At 57.1% G+C, this 22,839-nt stretch overlaps 1 protein-coding gene across 1 annotated transcript in view; it reads right to left on the bottom strand.

The window, feature by feature from the left end:
- The window catches only part of CHD5 (chromodomain helicase DNA binding protein 5), a 62,194-nt gene that overhangs the window by 27,296 nt on the left and 12,059 nt on the right, over positions 1-22,839 (bottom strand). The window contains exons 3-15 of the mRNA XM_075550491.1: positions 16,779-16,958; positions 13,059-13,177; positions 12,063-12,301; positions 10,481-10,605; positions 8,582-8,705; positions 7,830-7,996; positions 7,517-7,738; positions 4,753-4,959; positions 4,378-4,589; positions 2,580-2,711; positions 2,383-2,491; positions 1,729-1,920; positions 1,446-1,646 (exon numbers count right to left, since the gene is read on the bottom strand). Of these exons, the coding sequence (XP_075406606.1) occupies positions 1,446-1,646; positions 1,729-1,920; positions 2,383-2,491; positions 2,580-2,711; positions 4,378-4,589; positions 4,753-4,959; positions 7,517-7,738; positions 7,830-7,996; positions 8,582-8,705; positions 10,481-10,605; positions 12,063-12,301; positions 13,059-13,177; positions 16,779-16,958 (2,229 nt within the window). The remainder of the gene's footprint in view (positions 1-1,445; positions 1,647-1,728; positions 1,921-2,382; positions 2,492-2,579; positions 2,712-4,377; positions 4,590-4,752; positions 4,960-7,516; positions 7,739-7,829; positions 7,997-8,581; positions 8,706-10,480; positions 10,606-12,062; positions 12,302-13,058; positions 13,178-16,778; positions 16,959-22,839) is intronic.

Consider the following 22,839-nt stretch of genomic DNA (forward strand, 5'->3'; position numbering starts at 1 on the left):
ATATGCTTGACACAGTTGATGTATGAATTGTTATAAGAGCTGTAACAGCCCCCAATAAAATGATTTTTTTAAAAAAAGAAAGAAAAAGTGAGGGTGATCAAAAATGAAATGGGAAGCAGAAATATTGATCTTGGAGACACTGATGAGTTAACAAGCATGTTGGCCATTTGTGTCAGGCCATCCTACAAATGCCACCATCCTGTGTGGGAAGCGACAGATTCGAAGGAATGGCCTCTCCCTCATTACCAGTGAGAGCATCCCAAGGTCTATCTTAAGATGCGACGCTACAGGATGATATCTATATGCCTACAGGGAAGTCTGTTTAGTACAAGTATTATTCAAGTTCACAAACCAACCACTACAGCTCGTGATGAAGACACGAGAATTCTACCAGTCTGGAATGGATCAAACGTGCAATCAAGATGCACGGATGAGCTGTAAAAGCCCCCAGTAAAATGATCTTTTAATTTAAAAAAAGATTTTAACGATGCACGGATAATTACTGGTGACTGCATCCCCTCAGATCACCGATCCACGCACTCAGCTGTTACTGAGCCCTTCCTGGGGGCTGGGGGCTGTTTTGAGAGGAGGGTAAAAGCCATGATGGGAGAGTACGGAAACACCAGGAGGTGAGCCTGGGCCCCAGCACGTGGCTGCGGAGGGCCCACTGAGCACCGGGCCCAGTGCTCAGCACCTCTTGTCTTGGCTACTCTGACCAAAGGAACTTAGCCAGAAACACAGACTCTGGGGACCCACCCCAGAACCACAGAGGCAGCATCTGGCTTTTATCAAGGACCCCTGGTGACATGGGTACCCACACCTCACCTCTCCCCACACCTCTGTGTAGCGGGTCTGTTACGAGCCACAATTGCAGACAAGAGTCTGGGGCACAGAGAGGCTGAGTAACTGGCCCAAGGTCACACAGCCCTGGACTGGAGCATCCTCCAAAATCCATCTCCACCTGTGGCCCGAGAATGAGCGCTCAGCTTGGAAGCGGGGTCTTTGCAGGTGTGAGTTAAAGTCACCCTGGATTGGCATACTTCGCAAGGTGGGCCCTAAAGCCAGTATGACTGGTGTCTTCTGCTGAAGATAAGGGGAGGAGGCCAGGAGAAGATGGAGGCTGAGACTGAGCCACGCAGACAGTGGCCCGGCCACCAACAGAGACTGCAGGAGGCCAGGAAGGATCTATAGAAATCTGGCCTTGACTTTAGCTTCCAGAAGTATGAGAGCAGGAAGCGTCGGGGGTTCAAGCTCTCCGTTTGTGACTCCTTGTTCCCGGAGTCCTGGAAACCCCACACAGCCCCAACTCCACCAGGAAGCCCGGCCTGGGGACCAGCGAGCCATCACCACCACCACCACCACACACAGACACACTCCTCCCCGCCTGGGGCCCTCAGAGACAGCAGGGGCCATGCCAGGGTCCCTGCAGGGCATGAGGCTCTCACCTTCATGCGGAATACCTTCTTCCCGCTCCGGATGGCATTGTCCTCAAAGGAAAACTCGTTCTCTCGGATCACCGAGCGGCTCTCCTTGTCCCCCGTGTAGGTGACCACATAGAAGTCAGGCGCCCACATCTCGAACTCACGCTCCCAGTTGATGATGGTGGACAGGGGGGCGCTGACCAGGTAGGGCCCTTTGGAGTGGCCCTGGGGAGAAAGGCCGGTGGGTGCAGCTGCCGTGCAGACCAGGGCCCACCCCGCTGCCCGCCGGCCGGCCCGCCTGACATACCTCCTTGTAGAGGGAGTAGAGGAAGACGATGGTCTGCACGGTCTTGCCGAGCCCCATCTCATCGGCCAGGATGGTATCGGTGCCCTGGGCCCACGAGAACCGCAGCCAGTTGAGACCCTCCAGCTGGTAGGGGTGCAGCGTGCCGCCCGTGGAGTCGATGTACCACGGCTGCTTGTCGAACTTGACAGTGGGCTGCAGAGGGGCGCAGGGCAGGGGCTCAGGCATGCTCCCGCTCCTGAGCACACACCCACATCCTTCCGGCCAGAGTATGCCACCCACAGCTAATTCCTTCTGCCAGGGACGCCCCTCCCATTTCTCTCATGCCTGCTAATTTAGTCACCCACCAGGTCTGGGCTGGAATGTCTCTTCTTCCGGGAAGCCCTCTGTGAGTCCCCACAAGGTTTAGATGACCCTATCACTGCCTCCTGTGCTGCTCCTATTGTCTCCTAGCAGGAGGTCTCAATTGCCCACCAGGTCTGGGCTGGAATGCCTCCTCCTCCAGGAAGCCCTCCCCTGACTCCCAGTCGGTCCCTACCACACCCCCTTCCCTGGGGACCTGGTCCTCTCCCTGGTGTCAGACCGTCTGACTTTGAGCCCACTGATTGTCACCTCCGATGGTGACTCTGTGTCCGCCCCTCCCGGTCCCCGGCTCACATCCACGATGGGGGTCTCTGGGGGCTTCTCCTGTTTATCGTCCTTCATCTTCTTTCCCTTCTTGATCAGCCGCTTGGGCAGCCTGGCATCTTCTCCCAGCATCAGCTCCCTGGCAGGAGCAGCAGGGAGGTGAGCACCCTCAGGAAGGGACCAAGGCAAGGCCCCGGAGAGTCCCCAACCTTGGTCCCCATGCCCACCTGTGGCCCCAGTAGGCCTGCTTCAGGTTGTCATAGTAGGGGATGTCGATGTCATCAATCTCCCAGGTGCACTGGTCGTAGGGCAGATCTTTCCACTTAATCAGATAGTGGACATCCCCCTTCTTGTCAAAGCTGCAACAGAGCGAGTGGGTGGGAGAGGGTTGGGCCATGGGGGCAGAGGCCACAGCGGGGTCCCAATGCCCCTCACTGTAGCAGGTACCTCTCATGCTTACATCGCCTGCTACCCTGGACCCCTAGCCAGGAAGGGGTGCAGTAGAGCGACTACATTTTAGGAAGCAGAGCTCAGAGGCAGAGAGGCCCCACAGCTGGTGAGACCCAGGAGAAGGCTGTGTGGTAAGAGGCAGAATAGAGAGGACCCCCTGGAAGACACCATGAACAGAGGGGCAAAGCCCAGCCCCCGACCCTAGACCTCATTCAGCGAATTCCCCGGGCCATGGGCCTGGCCACCAGTAAAACCTTAAAGACGAGAGCAGAGCAGGCCCCATCCTGAATGAGAGCTGCGGAGAAACGTGAAGTAGCAATTCCTACAGGGGAGGCCTCCCCGGGGACCCCAAAACATGCAGGGCCTGGCAACCACACCCTGGAGCACACAGTAGGTACTTGAGAGAAACACCTTCCATTTGGGCTCAGTTCTGGCCTCTGGGAGGACCTGGTGGCTCAGTGGTTAAGTGCTTGGCTGCTAACCAAAAGGCTAGGGGTCAACCCCCCTCGCCACTCAATAAAGATCACACACACACACACACACACACACACTCACTGCTATCGAGTCGATACTAACTCACAATGACCCTATAGGACAGGGTAGAACTGAGAACTGGCCCTGTGGTTCCTGAGACTGGCACTCTTTGCAGGAACAGAAATGCCCAGTGACAGCCCCAGCATAAAGATGCTACGGAGCAGTTCGACCCTGTCACTGGGGTCCCGAAGAGTCAGAATTGACTTGATGCCAATTGGAAATGGACCAGGCAGGCAGGCCACAGGGCCCAGGGGTGGTCGGAAGCCACCCAGGCCAAACCACTGCCGGTGGTCAGATTCCAGCTCACAGAGCCCCATAGACCTGCCCCATGGGTTTCTGAGGACATATCTCTCTCTCTGGGAGCAGACTGTTATGGCATTCTCTCATGAGAGGCTAGTGGGTTTGAACCGCTGATCTTCAGGTTAGCAGGCAAGCACTTTACCCACTGTCACCAGGGCTTCTGACCTGGGGAAGGGGGGGGCGTGGCTGGCAGACAGGCAAATGCACTCAATGGCAGGGCTAACTCTGGAGCCATTAAGGAAAGATCAATGGCCGGTCACCATGGCAACCAAGGATCTTTCAATAGATGGTGGGGCCCCAGTCTTGGAGCAATATGAGTCAGGGAAATCCAATGCATTCAATAAAACGTTCAAGTTCTGGGACACTTAGGTCGGGTCCCTTGGCCTCCTAGGATTCGGCTTTTCAGGGCTCCTTCTCAGAGGGCTGGGAGTGAGGAGAGGGGCAGTTGAGCCGGATGGCTCGTTTGAGTGTTACTGCCCTCCTTCCTCAATGGGAAGGTGACAGACACTGTGACAACTTTGAACTCAGCCCGGGGAGGGCCTCTCACCAGACACTCAGAAACCAGGAGCAGGGTTCGAACCGGAATTGTCTGGCCCAGGTTCTCAGCATCCACGCTGGGAGGAGGCTGCCGGCACAGAGGCGAGCTGGAATCTCAGGAGGGGTGCAGGGACTGGCCTCTCCCTCCAGCTCTCCCAGAGCCTCCGGGCTGTGCACCAGCAGCCCCGCACTTTTGGCGCCCACCTGTGGTTCAGCACGCGGTGGATCATCATCCACTCGGGCTTGATGCCGTAGCGATAGAAGCGCTCCTCCATCTTGGCGTGCAGCGGGTCCTTGCTCTTCCTCTTCTCGCTCTTGCTGTCCTCATCGCCCGAGCCGTAGTCGAAGGGCGGCGGCTCGTCCATGTCATTCTTTCTTTGGTAGTTGCGGTACATCACCGTGTGGTAGAGTTCCAGCTGTCCACGGGCAGGCTGAGGTCACCGGGAAGCACGGCCACCTGCCGCCCACAGCCCAACCCCGGGGCCCAGCTGCAGCCCCTCCCCAGCAGGTCAGCCTGCCCCCACCCCACCCCAACAACGTCCCCACAGTGGACCTCAGCAATGCCCCCGGGTGCCGCACCTGCAGCTCCTTCACCCAGGAGCAGTGCCAGTAGGAGAGCCCTGCCCACTTGACGAAGAACTCTCTCTCGGGTATGCCCTCCAGGGCCTTGGGTGGAGGTGCCCCGGGCTCCACATCAGGCCCTGGCAGTGCCACCATGAAGGGGGCCGGGGGCTCCGTCCACCTCCAGTGTAGGATCCGCTGCACTTTGCCCTTCAGAGGGGGACACTGTGGACAGAGTGGGGGTCATGTTCAGGGCTTAGCTTCAGGGCCCTCCGAGGCTCCCGGCCATCACGGGGTCCCTCCAGCAGGCTGCATGGCTCCCTGGGTCAGAAGCAGCACCGAGGGACTCCGTGACACCTAGCCTGTCCTCAGGAGCCCAGCACAACTTTGCACACAGTAGGTGGGCAGTCAGGCTCTGGGAGTCCCAGTGGACCTCCATCCACCAGCATCTAGTGAGCCTGGGGAAAGTGGACTCGGGGAGGCGGGCAGAGGCTGCCTCTGCACCTCTGAGTGAGCCTGCCTAGTAAGGAAGCCACAGAGTGGGGTGCAGGATGCAAGACTCCAGACTCCCCTGTCCACTGGGGGTCTCCCCCTCTCCTCTTAGAAAATATCACAAAATGTCCAAGCTCACTGGAACCTGGCCATTGAGACACCAGACCGCTGCCACCTGGCCACAGGGCAATGTGGTACACATCTGGACAGGGCCAGTGAGACCAGGTGGATGCCAGCCCAGAACCACATTTCCAGGACCCTGCTTGGGGGCTGCCATTCCAGAAAGCTGCTAGTTGGCAAGGGTGGGAAATTCCCACGGTGTGGGCACCTGCACAGTGCCACTTTGCTCATCACCTCGTTTCTGAGGCAGGGACTTTCACTCCAGGCAGTGCTAGCCACAGGAGAGGCAGTGCTGTCCCCGACTGGACATGGGATTACAGGTTTAGGGGGGCAGCATGATTCAGGGAGGGGTGCCAGCTCTGCCTCCTACTGTCTCCTGAGTCTGTTCACACACCTATAAAATGGGCCCACCCCTTCCTCCACCCACTCCACACATGAAGCCATCCTGGAGATGCCACAAAGCCCCAAACCCAACCCTTGTCACCTTCAGTGACAGCAAAGGCCAAAGTGGGGAGCAAGGGAGGAGAGGCCAGAGAGGATGGTCTCCCAAAGTCCCCCACTGGTCCTGTAGGGAACCTCAGCAGTGCGTCCCCACCCATGTCTTTCCCCCCACTACCAACAGAACCTAGCCTCCCACTCCCAAGTCCTGGGTTCTTATCAATTCCAGGGATGTCCCCGGCCTCCTGGGCACAGACATGGACACACATGCCCACATACACGCAGCCAGGACACACACGAATGGGGTAGCCAAGGGTCAGCACAGTGTGAGACTCAGGAGAGTGGAACCCAACACTGGGGATGGGACTGAGGGACAAACCAGAGCACAGGGTCTTCAAATGTCCAACAATGGATAGGGAGCAGAAATGGAGGCTCTGGCCCAGGGGGTCTCCCATCGCTGAGCCGGGCATCCTGGCAGACACAGGACCCCATGGGGGCTGACTCTGGAGGCCTGGGTCTGAGCTGGCATTTCTGCAGTTGTGCATGGCCTCAGGCAATTCACAAAACCTCCCAGAGCCTGGATTTTCCCTTCTGGAAACGGGGATAACATGGTCTGCCATTGTTGATCCTGTCCTTGTGGGCCATGGACTCAATTCAGACTCTGAGCTACCCTGCAGGCTAGAGGATAGAACCTTCCTGGGTTCCCCAGGCTGTAATTCTGACAGTCATGGACTGCCACATCTCTTCTCCTGTGGAGTCATTGGTGGGTTCAAACCGCGGGCATCTGGTTCATAGTCACGCATGTAGTTAGCCACTGGGCTCCTCTCCCTGGTCCTGGGCATTCAATGCCCTGAAGGCATACAATGGGAGTGAGGCTCTCGGCCCCAAATAAAGCAGTCAGAGTGAAAGAGCTACCCTGCTAGATGGCTCCCTGATGCTTGAGCTTCAGGAGAGAAATGGGCGCCCATGTCTTCCCCAGAGACAGCATGCTTGTCTAACAGGGCAGCGGAAAAGAGGAACCCCGACAAGACTGACTGGCACAGCGGCGGCAGCAATAGCCTCCAAAGTAAGAACCGCCGCGAGGAAGGGGCAGGACCCGGGGTGTTTCCTTCTGTTGTACATGGGTGCCCAGGCGTCGGGCCAGACTGAATGGTCCCTTTCAACTACAGCAGGCCTCCTGGGCCTGTGGGAGCACCTGGGTCTGGGGCGAAGGAGCCTGGTGGAAGTGCGGGGCAAGTGTTGCCACTGCCCGGTGGCTGGCTCCAACCCCAAAGCCGCTATTCCGGAAAAAGATAAGATTATCAGCTCCTGTAGGGATCTGGTGGGGCGGTGGGTTTAACAGTGGGGCTGCTAGCTGCAGGGTCAGCAGTTCAAAACCATCAAGCCCTGAGCAGGACAAACTACTTCAGTGCCAGTTCTACCCTGTCCTATAGGGTCACGACTATGAGTCGGCATCAGCTGGGTGGCCCGGCCATTTTTTATGCTCCTGTAAAGACGTATAGCCTTAGAAACCCGATGAATAGGATCGGGCCTGAAAGCATTGGCTTTGGCTTGGTTCGGGTTGCTTTGCGTTGTCAGATCCGATCTGGGGGCTCAGACCTGAGCGAGGCAGGGGGCGAGGGGGCACTTCACGGGGGATGGGGGCAGGGGCTGTGTGGTGGGCGTGGCCTCGGGCGGATGGGTCTCGGTGGGCGGGGCGCTCGGCGCGGGGCGGGGCGGGCGTAACACTCACAGTACAGCGCGGGCAGAGCCATTCACCGTTTGGGATCTCGGGCAGCGGCGGGTTGAGGCAGTGCAGGTGGTAGGAGGAGGGGCAGGCGTCGCAGCACAGCAGCTCGCCGCCGTCCTTGCACACGCGGCAGAACTCCATGTGGTCGTCCTCCTCCTCCTCGCAGCCGGCCTCCTCCTCCTCCTCGTCCTCGTCTTTCGGTTCCCACTGGATCCCCTCCTTCTCCTGGAGGGAGGAGCCCAGATGGAGGCCCCGTGGCTGGTGACTGGGACGCGCCCCGCCCCAGCCCGGGCCCTGGGTGGTGGCGGAGGCTTACACAGTGCGGGCAGCTCCACTTGCCCTCAGGTGCTTTCTCGAGCTCCGGGTCGAGGCAGACGAGGTGGTAGGCCCGCGGGCACGTGTCACACAGGATGATCTCCCCACCTTGCTGACACACCTCGCAGTAGTCCTGGTGGTCGGTCTCGTAGCCGTCACCATCGTCAACTGGAAGTGTGTGGGGGGAAGCGGGCAGGCACGCGGTCAAGGGGTGCCCACCCGTTCCCATTGACCAGGCTGGACTAGCACAAGTGGTGCTTCACATATACTGGGGGGGGGGGGGGGGAACAGGATGGAGGGATGGGTGGGGTGCAGGAATGGTAGGAGGGATAGAGGGCATGAAGGAAGATGGGCAAGGAAATGGGGTCAGAGGTGAAGGGTAGGTGGGTAAGGCTGGCTCAATGAATGGCCTGAGGTGGGCACGCCATCCCCACCAAAACCCCAGTCCACTTCTGTCTGTAGCAACCCTACAGACGCACGAACAGAGTAGAACTGCCCCACAGAGGCTCCCAGGCTGTACAGACACGGTTGCCACAGCTGTCCTGCAGACCAACCAGTCACTATGCCGCCAGAGCTGGGCACACTGGGTACACCTGGGTTCCTAGTCTAACCTCGCTGTGACTGACACACAGACCAGTGCAGGCCAGGAAGCAGGGGCAAGCAGCCTAGCTGAGGTCAGGAGAGAGGGGCCTTAAGGAGGTCCTCCCCCCACTCCCGCCCCACGCATCAAGGACAGCCCCCAGGAAGCCCTACTCCTCTTTTTCTTGCGCTTCCTCTTGCTCTTCTTCACCAGGGCTGCGGAGCACTCAGAACGCATGGAGGAGCTGTGGATGCTGGCACTGTCCAAGTCGGACTCCTCCCGCTCATCCTCCTCGCTCTGCAGGATGGAGACGGACGGGGCTGTGAGCCCAGGCTCGGGCACAAGGGGTTCCTCCTAGGTGTTCCGCTGCCCGGGCAGAGCCATGTGGGTCAGAACACAGCAGAGCCAAGGTTCTGGAAGCATCAGGCTCTGCGTGGTCATCTTACCTCGCCTCCCAGTGGGTAACAGCCTAGCCCACCCTCCCCTGCTCTCCAGAAAACAAACTGCGCACATCTCCCACCTCCATCTCTCTCCCTAGACCCTGTCCCTGACCAGCCTAACTCCTACACATCCTTCAAGGACCACAGGACACCTCCTTCAAAGTGTCTTCCAAGATCTCCCTCACGGGACCTGCCGCACAGCCTCTGGGCCAGGTCTACCTGGTACCTTGTAAGCTGTGCACATGCCTGACACCTCTGAAGCAGAACAGTGTACCTGACACATAGTAGATGTTCAATAAATATGAGCGGAGCTAGGACACGAGAGCTGAAGCCAGCTCACACCACGCCCACTCCATCCCCTCTCCAGAGCAGCTAAGTGTAAGCCTTGGCTCCAGTCTCTACCACAGGGCAGAGAAATTGCTTCCATCTTACCCTGCTGCAAGGCTGGGGCCAGGGACCAATGGGGCCCGTGCTGAGAGGAGTAAGCACAAAGGCTGAGCATATCAACCTGGTGCTGGAGCTGGCCCTGGAGCCCAGGAGGAGGGAAATGGTCATGGCTCTCCCCAGCCAGAACCTGAGAACATGCCGGCTCCCTGGGCTCAGCCCTCCCAGGTGACCTGGGCCAGCCAAGCCTCTCAGGCACTGAGACCAGCTGGCTCTGCGCTTGCTGCCCCATGGAGCCGCAGGTCAAGTGAGGAACAGGAGTTAGGCAGTGGAGCTGGCTGGAGGAGGGAAGTGGGGACGCATTTGGTTCAAAGCCCTGACCAGACTGGTGGGGAAACAGGCCCAGTCAGGCCTGTCTATATCATGAGAAAAGGGGTGGCCGTGCCCCTCCCTGGCTCAGGAGGATGAACGGAAGACCCTGCTTTCTGCAGACATCCTACATGGGCACGTGTGTGTATACACACACAGCACAACCCAAGACTGTTTAGGGTCACAGTCTCTGACATCCCCAAGTATATATATGCCTTCTTGCTGCCCCCACACACATTCACACAGAGATCCCACATGTGCTCCTGAGTACAGTCACACGCATTCTGATATCTGCTCTCCCACACACTCGTCCCCAAACCTGCTCTCTCACACACTCACTCTCCCAGTCTGGAATCTGCTCTCTCTCACACACATTCTGGAATCTGCTGTCTCACACACACTCATAGATTCTGACCGCTGCTCTCACACCTCAGATTCCTGCTTGCACACCCACTCACATTTGATACTTGCTCTCTCAAAGACATTGTGGTACCTGCTCGCACACACACACACACACACACACATACACATACACACACAATCTGATAGCTGCCTTCACACACACACACACACACTGGCTCGCTCGCTCTCTCTCACACATACTTTCCAGCTCTCTCTCTCTCTCTCTCTCTCTCTCTCTCTCTCTCTCTCTCTCTCTCTCTCTCTCTCTCTCTCTCTCTCACACACACACACACACACACACACACACACTTATTATTCTGGTACCTTCTCTCACACACATATATTCTGGTTCTCTCTCCTACCTGCTCTCTCTCTCTCTCTCTCTCTCTCTCTCTCACACCATGTTCCGGTACCTTCTCTCTCACATGCTCACACACACATTCTAGCACCCGCTTGCTCTCCCACACCCACACTCACCGAGGAGCCTTTCTTCCTCTTGCTGCCAACCCCTCCAAAGCGGAACTTGAGCCCAGCCACTTTCTTGCCCTTTCCCTTTTTCTTCCCGTCTTTGGACACCTTGACCTTCTTCCTCACCCCAGGCCCTGGAAAACAGCATGGCAGTGAGCGGCAGGTGCAGGGCCCACGCCCGCCCCACCACCAGAGCTGCTTCTAGGTGTCAGGGTGACCCATGCTTCTCAGGTGAGGAAACAGGCTCAGAGAAGTGAAGCCCTTAGTGGGAGGTGACACCGACAAGGGGACAGGTAGGGGGAGGCCAGCGAGGGCTCGGCCAGGCTGTCTGCCCTGGCCACTGGGCCCCCCTCTGGCTCTGGGCCAGCCTTTCCCCACTGACCCATCAAAGAAACATTGCCCTTCTACCGTCCCTGCCCGGGCCCCAAGGGGGACATCCTGGGGGCAGGAAGTCCTCTGCCAAGGCAGGCAGCCTCCAGCTTCTGTTCCCAAGCCAGGTAATGCTGTAGCCACCCACCTCTGCCATTCACCTCAGAAACTCCATCAGGTTGTGACTTTATAAGGAGTCACCTGGGAAGTGGGAGGTAAGGGCCCCCCAGCACCCCCACCCACCCCTGCCAGACCAGGCAAGGAATTCAGGGCTTGGGAGACCAGGAATCCCATCCTGCCCAGGTGGCCTTGCCAGGTCTCCCCTGGGACACCTCATGCTGGGAGTCAGAGCTGGGAGCCTAGTCTGGGGCTCTGAATGGGCAGCTGAGAGAATCGACAGCTCAGCAGGCCGGTGTCCTGCTGAGAGAGCCAACCAGGCGGGGGGGGGGGGGGGGGGGGGGGGGGAGGGGTGTGAGCTGGGAATCCTCCTAAGATCCCAGGAATGGAGATCGAGGTGGGGAGCAGGCTCTGAGCCCCACATCACCTGACACTGACCTCTTCAGAGGCCTGCCAATGGACCTCCCCTCCTGCACAGCCGGCGTCCCAGCACAGCCCCAGAAAGCATAGTTCCTAGGGGCTGCAGCCAGGCACCCCCATTGAAATCCAGAGCAGGGTGCTCAGGAAGGCTGGGCTGCCTGGATCCCACCACCGTTGAGAGCCTTGTGGGGGATCAATGCTGCTGACACTCAGGCAGCCAGGGGCCTTTCCACCAGGGTAGCTCCCCAGCCCCTGGGAACTCCAGGTCCCTGGTGGCCTCTGCCCACGCCCTGCCCACCTCAGCCCTGGGCAGGTGGTGACCTGGACCTGCTCTGGAAGTCAGCCCTGGCCACACACACACTTCACAGAGTCAGCCGGCTCACCCCAAGTGGCTGGGCCTGGGTCCTCTGTGAGCGTCCATGACCCCATGGGGCTGGTGTGCAAACAAGGACGACCCTGGGCCCTTTAGAATACCCAGTCCTCAGGAATGGGAGGATGGTGCACCCTCAAGTCTAGGGGCCCTCCGACTCCCTCCCTGCCCCATCGGCCCAAAAAGTGGGCAGGGCGGAGGCCACATAGGACAATAAGAACCTTCAGGGACCACCCAGGCTGCCCCTCCATGCCCTTAGCTCCACCTTTGGAGTCTAGAAGGGGGAGGTGGGACCATCCACCCAGTTGGCCTCACCCTTGCCCTCCTTCGTCTTGGCCTTGCGGACAGGCACAGGCTGGGGTGCCTGCTGGGGGCTGATGGCCAAAGGGGGGGCGATGGTGACCGTCTCCACTGCCGCAGCCACGGCGGCCGCAGCCGCTGCTGCCGAGCTGCCCTTGAAGGGGTTGTTGGCGCTGAACTCCCGCCACTTGGCGCCCAGGACGGTCATCATCTTGGACATGGGGATCTTCGGGTTCTTCTTGGCGATGAGTGGCCTGTGGGGGAGGGCAGGAGGGTGAGGGGACACCCTAGCCCTGCAGGGTCACCCCTTCTCTCCAACACAGGCCACTGGGCAGAAGGGCACTTGGGTGGGGGACCCCAGACTTCCTGCTCCCAAGGTGGTTGCTCCTCTTCTTTTCTTTCTTTGTTTTTTTTTGGGGGGGTGGGGGTTGTGGGTTGAGATTAGCTTGTTTGTCACTAACATTCCAAGTCTATTTCACTTCTACTTTTCCTCCTTCTTTTCTTTCTTTTCTTCTTTTAAAGCCATTCAGACTCTTGTTTAGGTTTGAGGGGGAGGAATCTGGAGGGAGCCCTTCTTTCTTGTCTTTACACTGCCCATCTCAAGAAATGAAATCAACCGCAACATCCCAGGGAGCCCTCTACCTGGGCGCTTCTCTCCCCCCCTTCCCACCCTCCCTCCCTCTTCCTATCCTGTCCCTCCCCTTCCCTGTCCCTACCCCCAGGGCTTTGGCTACTCTTCTAAAGGGGTTCCCAGGCCCTGCACCACCCAAGGGCCAGCAGGAGGGCCTGCAGCAGCTTCTCCCCCAGCTAGACATGCCAAGATGGCAAAACACCCTCCTGAAAGCCCAGGAACACCCCCACCCCACCCCTGTCCCAGGGAAGAGATTGGGACCCCTAGGGGGAGTGTCAGCGAAATGGTCCCAGGAGACTGCTCTGGCGCTGTGACCCTTCCCTGGGCTGATGTCCCCACAAGTGCAGTCCTGAGAATGGCCCTTCGGACACACCGCCCACCTGAGGAACTGGCTGAAGGCCTTGTAGTTGGTTAGCGTGTGGTAGTCTTCCTCGGAGAACAGGTAGTCCACGTCGTCCAGGCCCCACTCGGCCATGAGCTGCCCTGAGGACTTGGGCTCCTGCAGAGATGGGGGGGGGGGGTGAGAAAGCAGAGAAAATACACCTTCTTAACTGCATGTACCTAGCACCTCTCCTAAGAGACTCCAGACCAGGGTGGCGGCTGTGTGCCTATATCCCAAAGCATCCCAGCTCCTGGTGGGACTGTCCCAGAGTTAGCCTATGCTGGGGTTGTAGGGAGAGGCACAGGACCAGTGCTGGTGTGTAATGGGGCCTGGGGGAGGGAGCCTGAGCCTGGAACCTCCATAGAAGGAGACCCACAGACTGCAAGGAGCCAGACCTGGGCAGCTGTCCAGCTGGCCTGAGGGCACCCCGCCCCCAGGAAGGAAGAGGAAGACCAGCTCTCTAAGAAGGGTATGTTCCAGGAATTTTAGTGGCAGAGCAGAAGAGCGACCTAAACGATGAGTTTTGGGTGGCACTGGCCTTGGGGAGGGCACCAGATTGGGGGTACATGAGGTATATTGTGGTGGTGCAAGCCATGAACAAGCTTGGCTGAGAACCATAGGTGGGTGGTCAAAATCCACCCAGAGGAGCATCAGAAGAAAGGCCTGGTGGGCTGATAGTGGAAATGCCACGGAAAACCCTACGGAACCCAGGTCTACTCAGGTACACAAAGGTTCTCCCAACAAGGGCTCTCTGTCAACGCCACCAAAGTGGTTGGTTGGTTCGTTGGTATGATTGGTTGGATGGATGGATGGATGGATGGATGGATGGATGGATGGATGGAAGGAAGGATGGATGGAAGGCCTCTTGGGAAGAAATGAAGCCTCCCTGATGACCCCAGAAACAGTCACTTCAGGAGGGATGGGTCCCTGCCAAGTCTCAGTACAGGAAAGTGTGCCCAAGCCAGGGTAGAGTCACTGGCAACAGCCAGTGGCAGAGCCAAGGAAGGTCCCTAAGTTCCTGATTCCCTCTCCAGAGGGGGTCACTGAGGCTCAGGGTGACATGACTTCTTAAGGCCACACAGGGTGCTTGAGAGAGAGCCAGCCAAGCCTCCGATCCTGCAATAGCCAGGCCTGGCTGGTAACAGAGGCAGTAGGCATAGGCAAAGTGGGGAGGAGCGTATACGGAGTTTTGACTCTGGGACCGGATTGGTTAGTGTGTGGTAGTCCTCCCTCAGAGATCAGGTAGTCCTCCAACTTCCAGGTCCCACTTGGCCATGAGCTGGCCTGAAGTCTTGGGCCCCTGGGGAGTTAGGTTCTAATCTCGCCTCTGCCAAATCCTGACGGGGACAAGTAGGCAAGCTACTTGCCCTCTCCCACCTTTTTCCTCACCTGTGAAACGGGGACAGGGACAGTTCCTGCCTCACGGAAGCAAGGACATTAGCACCAGTGTCAGTAAGGGATCTTACCCACTCCGTCCTACTTTCCGCCATCCTCCCAGAACCCCGCGTTCCCCCTTCTACACAGCCCTGATCCAGTCAGCACACTGGCTCACCAAGTCCCGGTCAGTGCTCAGAGTGGCCTCGTGCTAGGACAATAGAGCCGAGGCTTGCTCCTTCTCCTGCTGAGTGGGACAGCGAGTGTCCAATGCCTGAGCTGCTCCAGTCGCCCACAGCCATGCCAGCCTGCTCACCGAGCTGACCCCACAGAGGTGCAGGGTGGCAGGGGTCCTTCAGCAGGACAGCTCCCCAATGCCCACAGGCTCCCTCGGTGCCCAGAGAGCCCAGTGCTGACCATGAGGGTGGCAGAGAACCAGTGCTCCTGTCTCTGACACAGGACCCCGTGGAACATGGCCATACATGGATGCTGTGCCTAGAGTTGTCACGTTGCTGGGACGACCCGCCCCTCCCCCTACCGCCCCCCAGGCCAGCCTGGCAGCTCCTGCCCAAAAAGGCCCGGCAGCATTCGAGCAAGTCGGTGACACTGTCCCCGGGACCCCTGGGTCCCTCCTGCAAGTTCATCTCTCCACACTGTCAGCCCTCGGGTGTCCGCAGTCTCAGATGACTCACAACACACCTCCCGATGAATGACATCATGGGTGTCAGGCTGCGTGACTCAGCTCCTCCCGAGCTTCCCAGAACATCAGCAGGCCTGCCTCGCTGAGCTCGGCTGCTCGAACATTTACAGAGCCCGCGTCCTTCATCCCACTGCCAGCCAAGCCTCACACCACCCCGAGGAACAAGCACTGTGGAGCCCCAGGCCCAAACCCGGGCCCTCCGTCCCCCACAAGGACCCCTTAGTGCTGCCTCTGAGGAATGAGGGCTGCCATCAGAACTGTGGGTTTTCAGGGGCTGAATTTTCACATCTTCAGGCCTTTCCTCTCAGGCACCTCTCTGAGTGGCCTGGAACCGCCAATCTTTCAGTGAGCAGCTAAGCATATGAGCCTCGCCTTCCAGCACGCGGAGGACGCTCTCCTCGGAGAGCAGAGCAGCAGAGCTTCTTTGAAGCAGGGTCAGTGGGAGATCTTTTGGAAGGCTACCGGGCAGTCTCTCTCAGAGCACCCGCTGGGTAACCCAGTTCCCCCTCTGGCCCCCACGGAGCCGTCCAGCCGCTTCTGAGGCAATGACTCTCTTTGCTGTTTTCTTTTCCCAAATTGCTCCACGCAAGAGGTGCCTGACATGAGACTTGAGCGCAGAATATCCATCACTCTCTGCCGAAACAGCTGAACGCTCGCGCAGGGAAACTATTGCCAAGAGCAGCCAATACATCAGCGAGCTGCTCTGCCGAGTTCCTCCCCAAACTCCTACTCTCCATCCATCATAACGCCACGCATCTCCGAGACTTCCACCCATGGCATGGCTCAGGAACTTGGGAAGCCAGCCGAGAGCTAGAGACTCAGGACTTCCTGGCCTCTGGACCCCGGGACGGGAAGAAGAGGACTGGATCTTGGGGGGAACGTGTCCAAAGAATGTGGGTGACGGAACAGAACAGTGACTGGAAATTGGAGGTTTTGAAGAGCAAGCAGGCTTGGGGAAGGAGTATGGTTGGGAATGACTAGGGCATTGGGAACTCTGGTGGCATACTTTATTCATTGGGCTGCTAATCACAAGGTCAGCAGTTTGAAACCGCCAACAGCTCCATGGGGGACAGATGGGGCTTTCTATTCCCATGAAGGATTACAGTCTCAGAAACCCACAGGGAAAGCTCCACTCTGTCCTATGGGGTCGCCATGAGTCAGAACTGACTCCATGGTAATGAGTCTGTTTTCTCTTAAAGCACTGGGAGTCTCTGGATGGTGTGAGCACGCTGAGCTAACTAAAGGATTAACAGTTCATGTCCAGCCAAGAGTGCCTCGGAAGAAAGGTCTGGCAAACTGAAGAGCCAGAGACAAGTGCTATTCTGACAGGTACAGGGTCACCAGGTATCAGAAATGACTCAACAGCTGAAGGGACTGGGGCTGGGATGACAAGGAAGAAACGAGGGAAGAAACGAGGCTTCGGGTGATCAAGTCTATACCCTAAGTACACACACACACACACACACACACACACACACACACACTCGTCTGTCTCCAACAACCACAGGGTGGGCAGGATGCTCTGGCCCTGGGGCTCCAGGGACTCTGGGTGGGAAGACCAAGAACTGGAGGCACAGGAAGCCCAGCCCCACAAGCAGACAGTGCCTGTGTGAGCTCAGGTCTCCAGTGCCCAGGCCGGGCTACCTTTAAGCCTCCATCATCATTCTCCTCCTCCTCCTCCTCCTTCTTCTTCCGCTTGGCTCTTTTCTCCTTCTTGTCCTTGAGTCTCTTCTTCTTCTTCTTATTGGGGGAGTAGTCGCTGCCCTCGCTCTCCGACTTCTCCTCCAGGTCCTCCTCGTTTCCCGACGGTTCATCATTGCTCCCCTGGAAGGGCAAGGACAGCAGTCAGACCAAAAGAAGTCCAAGGACACCTGGACACTCTCCGGGTCCCTGGGTCCCCTGCCATGTTGGCGTGCCAGTGCCCTCGGCCCAGGCTGAAGCCCCGAGCCATACCGCACCACGGGTCTGGCCTCCCAATAGCTCCAAACTCGAAACCACACTCGCTGCCCTCGAGCCCAGTCTGATTCATAACGACTGTGCAACGGAACGGGACCGTCCCTGCAGGGTCGGAGGCTGTACATCTTTTTCTTTTTGCAATATCTTTATTAGCAATATATATATAGTTTTATATCAATATCTGCTTTTGAGAGAGATTTCCTCCCACAAAATGAGGATGATGTTTGAATGAATCTATGCATGTCTGAGGCATGGGCCTGTACTGCTAAGGATTTCAACATATTGGTGTCATAAATGAAAGCCACTAGACGAGGAATTAATATTATCCGTCCACCTGTTTTTCTCTGTTTTACATTTTTATTGGCACCTAATCCAGGTATCATACAATTCAATAGCTCAATCGCATCAAGAAGAAGTGTACAGTCATTCCCACGATCCATTTTAGAACATTTCCCCCATGTTCAATAGCCTTTCAAATGAGTTGTGTAATCACAATCAGTCCTCCTGCTCCCTCTCCCCTCCCACCTTCATTGTTTACTTACGAAATCCCCTCACCCTTCCGAGCCCCACCTCCCACCCCTGCCTCCCCTATAAACCCTTGCGTCAATTAATATCTCTATGTGTCTGCTCCTCCAGTGCTTCGCAAACTGGGGAACCCAATAGAAACAATAAAGACAGAATCAAACTGAAGTGGTAGGGATAAAACAATTAGATATAAAGATGAAAATGCAAATAATGAGTAAGAAAAAATAATGAGTAAGAAAGAAAAGACTACTACTCTCAATATTCAAAAAGCCAGGGAAGAAAATTATATATATGTAATTTAATATATTATTATTATTTAATATACATACATGTATATATATATTTAAAGCCAGGGAAGAAAGTTTTGTCATGGAACGCGCAAGATATACTTACACCCAGAACAAATTCAGGTTGGGTCAATAGGTTGGATCAAGTTTCATCCAGCATAATCAATATTGCAATGATGGCTGTTTGAGACCCTTACCTGTCAGTAGTGGGGGTCTGCCAGCGGCTTACTCTGACTAGTAACTCTGCAGAGGGGTTTGGGGCTCCGTCTTCCAGAGCCTTCTACCAGTAGGGTGTTCACCATTTTAGCTCTGATACTTTTCGCTCGGTCGTATTTGAGTTTTGTGATTGCCCTCTCTGGGTCACACAAACGTGTGCTTCTTCTGTGTGGACTTAATTGACACCTCAACTAGATGGCTGCTTGTCTGAATCCAAGCCTGTAAGACCCCAGACACTGTTGTGATCGAGAGACTGTAAATCCTTACCAGAGCAGAAAACCTCATTTTCCTCCAGAGAAACAGCGGTGGTTGCAAAGTGTGGACCTAGCGGTGACTGGCCACGGCCTGACCCATTACACCACCTGGGTTCCTCAGCAGCTCCCGGTGGCATGTGCCCACATGACAACATCAGGTTGGAAGCCAGAGTTGGGCACAGAGCCAGCTCCCTGCAGTCTGCTTGGATTTGCCCCAGGCAGAATGCGCCCCTCCCAAGCAGGTGTTTCTGAACTCTGAGGTTTTAAATAAGGGCCATGTGGTCACATGCTTGGACCTAGGAGCTGGGAGCAGAGGACGTGATGCCCCAAACCAAAGACAAGGTGCAAGAAGAGTCCCAAACACAAGTGGGAGCCCTGACACAGACCTGCCTGGGACCTCTGGAGCGCCGTGGGTCACACGACACCCGTCATAAACATGAACCTGCTAATATATGAAGCACCTCCACTAGGCAAAGGAAGAGAAGCCAACATTTCTCGTGGTCACCCAGGCCAGGCGAGCGGGCAGGGAGTGGCTGAGGCGTGCCTGGGGGACACTGGACTCCTGTGATCCGCTGTGCTGGGAAAATGTGGGAGCTGGAAACAGTGACAGCCGAACAGCAGGCTGAACATAATAATGTTGCTGAACTGTACAGGTGACAATTGTCGAAGCAGCAAGTGCTGTTACCTATACTACATTTACCACAATTTAAAATATATATAACCAAGAGCTCCAGGCCACTTCCAGTCCATGCATGGGAGGGATCTAGACACACATGTATAGAATGACTTCTTTACTCTAGAACAGTAGGGTACCACATGCACCTCACTTCTATCTTCCTGGTTCTCCAGAAGCTGCTAGGGCCCCCAGCCTATCTCCCCCTGCCGCCCGCCCCCTTCCCCCGCCCCTGCCCCATCCCCCAACCAGGCCCAGAGGCTTCCTTCCAATAAGACAGGTAATTCCGGCAGTTCTAAAGCTGCCTTCCCTGATCTAGTTTCCTGTCTGTACTGGCAGAAAATGACCCATTTATATGGAGATAAGAGCGTTTTCAGGCAGAGCAGCCCCACCAGACAGGGACTGCTCCCAGGCAAAGCTGTTTACCCCTCCCTGCTGGGGGAGGTGCCTGTCGACTGGCACCTCCCCCACCCCCACCCAGCCTGGGTCAGCAAGGAGAAGCTGGCCGACCCGGGAGAGGAGCCAGTGGGGATGCCACAATTACCAGCACTGAGCTCCTTGCCTTCACCATGGCTAGTAACTGTTTTCAAGGTGTGCAGAGAGGCTGCAGAGAAAGCCAAGCTTCCCTAGGACGGACAGCAGTGTCTGGAGGGAGAGGCCTAGACAGTGGCCACAAGGGAGGGAGGGAGGAAGGGAAGGGGAGAATGGGAGCAGCCAGGAGCAGGATGTGGGACAGGATCTGTCCTGAGCCCCTCAGGATCCCCCACCCCAGATATCTGTGCATACAAACCACCTGCTAATGAGGTGGCCCCCAGAGGCTGTGAATGGGCACCCTCCTGTTGAAAGTGTACAAAGTCAGTGATGGGGGCATGGGGCTGTCTCCAAGCTAACAGTTGGGAAAGGCCACTGCCCCGACTCCCTCTGTCCCCACATCTCCTGGAAGCTCAGCTCAGCTCATGCTGCCAGGAACTTTGGCTGCTCCCGTGCCCAAGCTAGTGGGGCAACACAGAGCCCTCGAGGCTCCCAGGCTCCACCCCAAACCTGTGGTGAAGCCCTGACCGAAGGGAAGGGGATAGCACTGTCCCTGAGGGTGTCAGGTTCTGCAAGCAACAAGAGGCGTCCATTCCAGGCACCATAGACACCTACTGGGCCCTGGCTCTCCAGCGAAAATAAGGGTGGGGGAGACAAAGCTGTCTCGCACTTCAGCACCATGGACAGGGATACGGCAGTTCCCAGCTGGCCCAGGGCAAGGTTCTCAAGCAGGCAGGGGTGGCACCCTAGCAGCTCACAGGGCTCCCTATGGGGCCAGGTGGCACAGAAGGCAGCCTCGGGACTCTGCCTTGCTGGCCTGAGACTTGGGAAGTTCACCTAAACCTGAATCTCGCTTCCTCACCTGTGGATCGCCTAACAGAAAAGGTCCTCACTGCCAGTGAGTTGACCCCAACTCACAAGACCACCCTACAGGGCAATAGAACAGCCCCTGTGTGTTTCTGAGATGGATGGATTCGAACTGCTGACCTTGTGGTTAGCAGCCCAACGCTTAACCCACTCCATCTCAAAAGGCCCCCACGTTTTCAATGGAAGAAACTCAGGCAGAGGGAAGTGGTGCTCAGAGATGGGGCGAGGTGAGGGGCATGGGAAGGGCACTGTCATGCCCTAGGGGGATTCAGCCAATGCAGGGCAGCCCCTGTTCAGAACCATCCTTGTTCTCCACCCCTGTACCAGCCTGACCAGCCCCCACGAAGGCCGGCCCCAGAGACCCTGCCTCCGGTGGCTCACAAACCAATCTGCTCCTGGAAATGCCAGGGAACTGCCTGATGCAACCAGGAGGACAGAACTTGCATCTTGCTTCTCCTTTCTACCGGTGCAGGTGCAGACTGGGCTAGAGTCCCCTGCATAGACGTGTCAGCACTGGGAGCCATGGGCAGATGGATGGACATGCAGGGACCGTAGGGGCTGTGTGGACCTGGCTTCTGGTGGGAGCAGGCATGGCTGCAGCCAAGAGGCAGAGAAACAAGGGGTGGTAGGTGCCCCTGGGTGGCAGCAAACCGTGTGAGCCGGGTGGGGCCTGGCAGCAGGGTCAGGCACCGGAGGGAAAGCTTTCCCAGGGTCCCTCTAGAGAGACGTGGGAGAGGAGAGCAGAGACCCTCCCCAAGCCATGAACCGGAGTTCCAGCCAGCATGTCCACAGCAGGCTCCTCAGCAGCAGCCCGCCCACTGCCATCCCTACCTGGGGCCCACCAAGACTGCAGCCCTTCCCTTTCCCAGAGGCCAGCTTCTTGCCCCTATAGCCCACCTCCTTCACAGGAAAGCCAGACAAAGAGGAAGCTCTGGCTTCCCACCCCCACCCTGATTCTCTCTAGGTCCTACCTCCTGCCTAAGCCCCTTGTCTCCCTGAAATCTCCCCACACCAGGGACTGGAGGAGGGTGGGGTACAGAACAGGTCTGCCCTTCCAGCAGAAAGAGTTGCATCTGCAGCCTAACTCTGCACCCAATGCTTACCTCCTTCCATACCTAAACCTCCCCCGCCCCAAAGGAAAAATCTGTCCTTGAAGAGAAATGGGCAGCGAAGAGGAGGCTGATGGTGGTTCCGCAAACAGGCCCACCAGCTGTGACCGAGAAGGGAAGAACTGACCAACAAGTGTGTGTGTGGGGGTTGGGGGTGTTAGCCAGCTGCTGAACAGCGAGAAGCTGCTGGAGGGGTATGTCACCCAAGCCATGTTCAGAAGAGAAGAAACAGGTACACTCATTGCTCGCAAGTCAACACCGACCTGTGGCCATGCCACGTGGTCAGTGTGAATCAACCACAGGGTTTTCAATGCCTGTTTTTTCAGAAGCCAGTCACCAGGCCTTTTCTCCACAGGACATCTGGGTGGAACACAAACTTCCAACCTTTCCATTATTTGGGGCAAGTCTGGGATTCTGACTTGCAAAATCTCCCTGGGCTGCAGCCAGTACCTGAGCACATGTCTACGAAGTGTCTCCCTAACCGTCTTCCAAGGCACTTCTGAGTGGACATGACGTCCAGCCTGCAGTCAGCAGGCAGACAGCACCAGGGGCACCAAGACACAGGCGCTGACTGCTAACTCCCCATCAAGGATTCACCCCAACCTCGAGACCAGAGAAAATCAGGAGGCAATCAGGGCTTCGACCTTGGCACTGTCCTCTGGGCCCCAGGAGGATGCTTAGAGGCTGGTGAAGGACCTGAGCAGACCTGATGTCCCCACACGAACACTTCTGCAGAGTTGCGTCAGACAGGATGCCGTGTCTGGACAGGAGGGGATCTGGACCCCGTGCCCAGCTGAGGTCAGCTCTGGGGACCAGCTGGTGCCCACCACCACCACCCCTCCTTCCCAGCTCTAGGAAGGCTGGCGCCCGGAGGCCTGCTCACTCTCCGCCCCTCCTCCTTCCCCTCCTCGCCAGGCTCTGCACACAGCTGCTGAAGAAGGAAGTACTGCCACGCAAATGGTCATTCTCGATTTGGGGGTCCTTCACGACAGAGAGGGAAAAGGGAAGGATGAAATATGAGCCTTCCCATTCACGAGTGTTATAAACAGTTATAATTTAGCACTGAATAATTGGTTGCTATGGGAACTACTGCCGTACAGGTTGAAATCATTTCTCCCCCCCTGCACTCGGGTCTGACAAGGAGCTTCATCTACATATGCTCAGGTTCCGGCTGCAGCCTGGGTAGTTTATGTAAATCAGGATCCCAGGCTGGCTGCCTGCACCCAGCCCCAAATGTCTGGCCTCTCTGCAACCACAAGGCATCACCTTCTCTCTGTGCCACCTGCC

The sequence above is a fragment of the Tenrec ecaudatus genome, chromosome 1, assembly GCF_050624435.1.
Source record: "Tenrec ecaudatus isolate mTenEca1 chromosome 1, mTenEca1.hap1, whole genome shotgun sequence".
NCBI classification, from domain to species: Eukaryota; Metazoa; Chordata; class Mammalia; order Afrosoricida; family Tenrecidae; genus Tenrec; species Tenrec ecaudatus.